This window comes from Trifolium pratense, linkage group LG1 (assembly GCF_020283565.1).
Source record: "Trifolium pratense cultivar HEN17-A07 linkage group LG1, ARS_RC_1.1, whole genome shotgun sequence".
Taxonomy (NCBI): domain Eukaryota; kingdom Viridiplantae; phylum Streptophyta; class Magnoliopsida; order Fabales; family Fabaceae; genus Trifolium; species Trifolium pratense.
In genome coordinates this window covers 31,419,791-31,427,518 of record NC_060059.1, presented here as the reverse complement: position 1 = coordinate 31,427,518, position 7,728 = coordinate 31,419,791, and the positions used below count along the sequence as shown (strand labels likewise).

The 7,728-nt window shown below is 34.5% G+C and overlaps 1 protein-coding gene across 1 annotated transcript; it reads left to right on the top strand.

The window, feature by feature from the left end:
* The first annotated feature begins 1,291 nt into the window (after positions 1-1,291).
* Positions 1,292-7,427, top strand: LOC123908398 (acylamino-acid-releasing enzyme-like). Its single transcript, XM_045959021.1, has 16 exons — positions 1,292-1,829; positions 2,683-2,904; positions 3,159-3,377; positions 3,499-3,570; positions 3,661-3,799; positions 4,149-4,300; positions 4,427-4,509; positions 4,598-4,719; positions 4,819-4,897; positions 4,986-5,163; positions 5,427-5,487; positions 5,626-5,748; positions 6,051-6,248; positions 6,338-6,406; positions 6,664-6,740; positions 6,980-7,427. Exons 1-16 carry the CDS (start codon positions 1,408-1,410, stop codon positions 7,041-7,043), a joined length of 2,280 nt encoding a protein of 759 aa, XP_045814977.1. The 5' UTR covers positions 1,292-1,407; the 3' UTR covers positions 7,044-7,427.
* The last annotated feature ends 301 nt before the right edge of the window (positions 7,428-7,728 follow it).

Below are 7,728 nucleotides of genomic sequence, written 5' to 3'. Positions count from 1 at the left end.
AGGCACCATATGGGACACACCTTTACCCCCTTCCCTACCATCGGAGCAACAATGAAACTCCCGGAATGGACAAATCAAGCCTCCTACTTGAGTAGAAACCATTGGACAATGAAAAATTGTGTCTCTTCTCTACCAAATTAGGAGTTATAATAGCCAAAGTTCAATATGTTTCAAGAAATAACATTCCTTTGAGGAATTCCATCAAACAGTTTGTGGGCCCCAAAAAAAACAACAACAAATGCAGCAATAAAAACCAAGATGAGAATAAGAGTTGCCATGGCTTAAGGAAAGCGAAAATGGAAAGGTTTATGAAATGGGTCACAAGAAAACACCAACAGGTTGATGATTAGATATGAGGTTTTGTAGAAAGGTGGGGTTTTGCGAAGTGGGTAAAATGAAAAATGGTATATGTTGATTAAATTATCAAAGTACTATTAATGAAATAATTTCTGATAAATTACTCGTAATTTTTTTTGGTACATGTAAATTTTAAAAATATGAGAATCTAAAAGACTAAAACTCTTAGCTAAATTACTAAAAATATTTTTATTCATAAATATTTTTAAAATTATTAGGTTACGGAGAAAGATTGAAATTGAGATAAGATAACTCAATCGTAAATAGAGAGACATGAGCGAGAAAGAAATGACTAATGCACAAAGAGAGAAGTGGAGAACTTGGTCACGGTCGGCCAATAGGAAGTACATCTAGCTCTTCGGAGCCTGATTAGTTGAGAGAGAAAATCAACAATAATTGTCAAACATATTTCAGTTGAGATTAATTAGCACCAAACAGATAGAAGAAACATCATAATAGTAAAAAAGAAAGATTATATTGGACATTTGAACCTTTAAGTTTAGTACTTTTGCAAAAGGCTGACTCCACTGATTTTGATCAAGTAAACGCATACATAGATAGTGACTCACATGTAAAGTCAGCATGTCATGCAACTTGGATAGCAACTCACATCAGATTTTTTTTTTTTTGAAGAAGCTAAATTAACTCACCCAAATTGGCGCCAGAGAGAATCGAACCTCGGACCTCAAGAGGAGCACACTCACATCAGCTGATGTGGTATGTGAGTCACTATCCACATGTACGTTTATTTGGTCAAAATTAGTGAAAAGTCAACTTGTTGCAAAATGGACTAAAGTTACGAGGCTAAAAGTGCTATAATAAGTTAGAGAACAAAAGTGTAATTTAGCTGAAAAAAAAAAAAGAATAATAATTATTGGTTCAGGTTGGTAACTGTAAATGCAATGAAACCATGTTACTAAACTGATTAAGAGTTTAAAACCATGAAACTAAAATTCCTTTCCATCCAAACCCAAAAAGTCAAATAGTCTAAGTACAATCTTCTTTACTATCTTCAAAATTTAGTCACATAATCCACACAAGGTGCTAGGAATGGCAACCACTGAGGAAGAACACTATGCTTCTTTCTCCAACTTACTTCCACAATTCACCAATATTCCCAGCATTCACAAAGCATGGTTTTTCAACTCAAACACACTAGGAATGTTTTCTATTACTCAACCTGATCTTTTAACAAACAACACCAAGACTTTGATTATGTCCTGTAATGTTGATAAACAAGAAAATGATGGTTCTGTTGTTGAGTTTCTATGGACTCCGTTTCCAATTGAGATGTCTGGTGTTGTTTCTATGATTGTTCCGTCGCCTTCTGGTTCTAAGCTTTTGGTGATTCGGAATCAGGAGGAGAAGGAAGGAGGGGTTTCTTGTTGTTTTGAGATTTGGAGTTGTTCTTGCTTGGAGAAGGAGTTTCATATCCCTCAATCAATGCATGGATCAGTGTACAATGATGGATGGTTAGTGATGATGATTTATGAGATTGATAAGTATTTAGATTTTTAATTATAATTCTTGTGATGATTTTTCAAAAATAAAATTCAAAATATTTAATGGTAAAGAGTTGCTATGGAACCAAGCCTCTTAGCTCAATTGGTTTTGTAAGCATGATTTTAAATTGTGGTTGCGGTTATGCTGTGAATATGAATTTTTTTTATAGTATTGTGCAAAATTGAGGATGTGATGCCGTTGCAGAGACCTCAAAATTCGTTATATTGGGGCCACAACTGCGGCTGTTGACCGGAATTAAAAACCATGGTTGTAACTTGTAAGGCCAAATCTTGGACACTGGGGTTGACCTTCTGCCCTCGAGTTTGTTTGTGATTTTTCATGATATCAAGGAGCAATATTCACTTCATATGTATAATTGAAATTCAATCGCAACTGCAATTTAAAACCATACTACTGTTAGCTTGTTGGAAACTAGTATTAGTTGTTTAATTTGAATGTTCAGCTTTTGAGATTTGGAGTTCATTACTGCGTGACTCTTTATATAATGATGGGCTATCAGGGATTTTTATTTACATTTTCATCGGCCATTTGCTATTTTCTTGTAGCGAGTGACCTTTCAATATTAAACTGATAGCATGGTTTCAAATAGCAACCCGATCCTGCAACCAACACCGTAGAATCCTAGTTTTAGAAGTTTTCACACCTAGCCGACAGAAATCATGGCAGCATTTAGTTACAATTTCAGTATTTGTAACTGCAACTGTAAGAATAATTCTAATTTTAGCTCATTAGCATCTGGTAATAGTGGCTGTTTCTGCACTAAACAATTTCTTTAACACTCATTTTTTTACTTCGATTTAGGTTTGAGGGTGTGTCTTGGAACTCGGATGAAACATTGATAGCATATGTAGCAGAAGGGCCCTCTCCTACAAAGCCAGTATTTAATAATATGGGCTACAAGAGAGGTGGTTGTGCTGAGAAAGATTTTGGTAGCTGGAAAGGTCAAGGAGACTGGGAGGACGATTGGGGAGAAACATATTCTGCAAAGAGACGGCCTACACTTTTTGTTATCAACATCAATAGGTTTTTCATCATTTATATTATTGTCGGATATTATTTAGATATAGTAAGATTGTAAATTCATTGCTGTCAAATAGCGGCAATAGTTGTGCTATTACGCTATAGCATAGCGGAATTTAGTACAAAGTGTTGTCAAATAGCAGCTATAGCAGTGGCGCAATAGCATTTTAGCATAGGGGACTTTGAACAAACTACTATTTTCTGCGATTCACGATTGCCAACATTGAGTAAATCTTATTTTAACTAGTGTTTTGCAGTGGAGAAGTACAAGCTGTCAAAGGAATTGACAAATCTTTGAGTGTTGGCCAAGTTGTGTGGGCTCCATTTACCGAAGGCTCAGAACAATATCTTGTTTTTGTCGGATGGTCATCTGAGACAAGAAAGCTTGGTATGAAGTACTGCTCTAACAGGCCTTGTGCATTGTATGCTGTTAGAGCACCATATCATGAATCAAAATCCGACGAACCAGAGCACCAGTGAGTCACTTTAGTAAGAATTTCTTAACTCTCCATGTTTCTGCAACTGAAGAAGATACAAACTTGTTGCTCAGTTTGGTTATTTCTGAAAAGAATTATGAAACTATTGTTTTACATGTAGCTCTTCAACTGAAGAATTGCATGCACTGAACCTGACTCCAACAATAAGCAGTGCGCTTTTTCCGCGATTCAGGTAAGCTGGTAGAGTCAGATACTTGTGTTTAAATACTTGAGTGTCCCTAATCCCTATACCACTAACCCTTATTCATGAATTTTCTACCAGTCCAAATGGAGAGTTCCTTGTATTTTTATCTGCCAAAAGTGCTGTGGATTCTGGAGTGCACAATGCTACAAATTCACTTCATAGAATTGATTGGCCAACTGATAGAAAACTGTACCGATCTTCCAAAATTTATGACATCGTAAGATCTTCTTGTCGCCAGCATAATTTGTATGTATTGGTTTGATTGCATTAGACTTGTAAACTCCTAAATTAGTCCTCCAAAAGTTACGGTGTCGTCACATTAGGCTTCCAAATAATTTTCAACAAATAAGTTTCTCAATGATCTAAAACGTCATACATTCATCCTTATGAAGGGCCAAAGTGGTGATAATAAATGATGGATTTCGTAAATGTTCGGTATACTGATTTGGTGACATGCTAATCATTGGAGAAACTATTTTTACTAATGTGTAATCTTTGCAGAATTCATAGAGTGAATGTTTTTGTCAGTTAATAAATAACTCTGGTTTTTTCGATCAATTCTGAAGATTCCTGTTGTAATGTGCGCCGAGGAGGGTTGTTTCCCCGGGCTCTATTGTACAACTATCCATAATAATCCTTGGCTTACTGACAACTGCACAATGATCATATCATCCATCTGGCACAGCTGTGAAGTTCTACTTTCTGTGAATGTGTTGAGGTAAGTATATAAAAGTAGGTGATATGACTCACATGTATCCGAGTTGAGATATGACTCACATGTATCGTAAGATACTGATAACCATGTGTGTGTTCTTTAACGATCAACTGTTTTTTGTCATTATAGCGGGGAAGTATTACGTATTACCCCAGCAGACTTGACTTTCTCGTGGAATCTTCTTACACTTGATGGGAACAATGTTCTTGCCAGTAAGAACAAATTCTCAATTTATCTCTACTTTGGTATTCGAAACTGGAGAAGCGTGTTTATCCCTGTTCCTTGTCGATCATTTTGCAGTTTCCAGCAATCCGGTCAATGTTCCTCAAATTATGTATGGAAATGTCATTGAGAAGGAGAAGAGAAATACTATATGGAGTTGGTCTAAGATATCGAGTCCCATATTCAAATGCTCCGAAAAGGTTTTTCGTCCATTTCTTTTGAGATATTAATGGAAAATGTTGTCTCGAAAGTATGTTATTCTATATGTTTAGACGCGAATCACTGGATTTCGGTTGCAGGTTAGATCTTTGATGTCGTCTCTCCAGTGCAGTATACTGAAGATCTCTGTCGCAGATGCTTCTAATGATCCAACAAAAGGTCATTAAGTTGGTTTAATTTCTTACTCATGGATATGTAACACTAAGTTGAACAACTTAATGAGATTCATGGCATGTTTTAATTTCAGGTGCTGCTAAACCTTTTGAAGCTATATTTGTGTCATCGAAAACCAAGAACAAGGAAGTATTTGATCCATTAATTGTAATCCTTCACGGAGGGCCACAGGACGTGTCTTTGTCACACTTCTCGAAGTCTTGGGCGTTTCTATCTTCAGTCGGATACAGCTTGCTGATTGTAAATTACAGGTAATGCATGCTCCTAAAATACAGTTAGTGATTATTGATTTAAGTCGCATATCATTTTCTATGAAAAATAAGCTTAGTTGACATAACTAGCTCAAAATACAGTTAGAGGTTTTAGCCAAAACCTGTATGTTACAACATCAAAATCACTCAAAATAAAAGCATGCTTTAGAAAAGGAAAAGGATGAGAGTGATATAGGAAACGAAGAACACGGCTTTGTAGGATTCTCTATTTTAAGGTTTCTGATACTTATTATGTTTCTCAGAGGTTCATTAGGATTTGGAGAGGAAGCATTGCAATCTCTTCCAGGGAAAGTTGGATCACAGGTTAGTATTTATTTATTGTTTTCTACTTCCGAATAAAGTTTCGTTATACTATCTGACAAAAACATATGCTTTATAAGCTCGTTGCATAACTATACTGAATTTTCAGGTTAGATCTTTATATTAGTTTTTCATCTGTAGGATGTCAAGGATGTTCTCTCTGCGATAGATCATGTGATCAACTTGGGTCTTGCTAGTCCGTCCAAGATTTCGGTGATGGGAATTTCACATGGCGGTTTTTTGTCGACTCATTTGATTGGCCAGGTGCAACAAGTCCAATTACTTTGGCCTATCTTCTATACACATTTTTATTAACTCTCATTGCAATGCCAGTTCTTGGTTAACATATGAACTTTATGTTTGTCTGACAATTGATATTGTTTTACAAGTTTAGCCTTTGGAAGAGAGTAGTTTATGTTCTTGTCATAGTATTTATTACAGGTTGCCAGAAAAATGTAACATGATTAGGGGTATCCTAGTAAAGAAATGATTAATTTTATGAATTTATTGAAACGTTGGTGGTTTTTATTGATCATAGAGTATTGTTTGGTTTCTAATTTCTGCAGGCACCAGAGAAGTTTGTAGCAGCGGCCGCAATCAATCCTGTTTGTAACTTTGCACTGATGGTTGGTACAACTGATATTCCTGATTGGTGCTATGTAGAGGCCTTCGGAACCAATGCCAGAAATCATTTTACCGAAGCACCTTCAGAAGAAGATTTGACTCTCTTCTATAGCAAGTCACCTATTTCGCATGTTTCAAAGGTCTTACACTGAAACCAAATATTTTTAGATTGAATTGCAATGATATTACATGAACTTTTTGGCATTATATATTTTGATAAATTCTGCAGGTAAAAACACCAACACTTTTCCTTTTAGGTGCTCAAGATCTTCGTGTTCCAATCTTCGATGGACTGCAAGTAAGTATGCATGCATATATATTTAGGAATAGTTTACTCAAACTCTCATGATTTTTTTTATTTGATGCTTGTATAACGCTAAGTATGCATGCATTTTTTTTATCGCAAATACAGTGTTTTTTTTAGTGTATTTGAAATGCATGTAAGTTGTCGGAGATTAAAAATAAGTAAGAGATAGAGATAAATATGTATAATGTCACAGACAATGTTCATATATTTTGATGTTCAAATAACATAACCGATGTTTAAATGATCAGTATGCTCGAGCTTTAAGAGCGAAAGGAGTCGATTCCAAAATCATCATGTTTCAAAATGATGTTCATGCACTCAAAAGGTAGAGAGATCCAACCTTTTAATTTGGTCCTTCAACTTTTAAATAATTTGTAATTAGGTCCCTCAATTTTGGGATCTGATAACAAACTATTTTGAAATCTAGGAACTTAATTATAAACTATTAACAAATTCAGAGATTCAATTACAATTATTTTAGTTTGGTGAACTTATTTAAAAAATTTCAAATAAGTCAGGATTCTTTGAGTAATTAAACCTTTTATGTATTTTATATCTTTGCAGGCCCCAATCTGAATGGGAATGTTTGCTTAACATTGTGGTGTGGTTCAACAAATACTGCAAATAAGTGTGTCACAATACTTCCTATATATATCCACCATACTCACAAGAGTTGTATTATTTTGTCAATGAATATATAATTCTGACAACAAATTAGATGGATAGAAATGTTCAAACATATGGTTAATTAGATCATATGGTTAAATTAAAAAAAAAAAAAGATCAGATGGTTTATGAATATAATAAGATGTCACAATTTATAATTTTTTTTTAAAAAGTTAAATTAGTCCATCCAAATTGATATCAGAGATAATTGAACGTGAGTTCTCAGGTCTCAAGCCAATACCACAAGTCAATACCACCGAACACTGATATATTTTGTTGTTTTCATTTTCTACTATTTGAACACCTAATGATGGTGAACTTGGTTTATAATATTTTGAGATTTGGTGATGCTGATTCTGTCAATCAATTTATTTTGAATTATAACTGCGGGGTTATCCATATTTTTATATTTTATCACAGGGATAACTTATTCAAAATTTTATTTAACACGATATAAAGTGATCCCCATGATTAAAGGTGTATGTAGAAGATAGTGATAACTTAGCCCGAGTATTTTATTGATATTCATTAAAAAAAATATAGAAACACTTCCCACCCCATTATTAAAAATACATATTGACTAATTAAATTTTGAATTTCGACTATGAGAGTTTTTTCATATTTTGTGATCATCACACTTTCATTAG

What these genes read in the sequence shown, in the direction of transcription:
- LOC123908398 (XM_045959021.1), top strand. Translation starts at nt 1,408, where the DNA reads ATGGCAACCACTGAGGAAGAACACTATGCTTCTTTCTCCAACTTACTT. An exon ending in TTTGTTATCAACATCAATAG is followed by an intron (nt 2,905 to 3,158) that starts GTTTTTCATCAT and finishes AGTGTTTTGCAG; the next exon opens with TGGAGAAGTACAAGCTGTCA. An exon ending in CTATTTCGCATGTTTCAAAG is followed by an intron (nt 6,249 to 6,337) that starts GTCTTACACTGA and finishes TAAATTCTGCAG; the next exon opens with GTAAAAACACCAACACTTTT.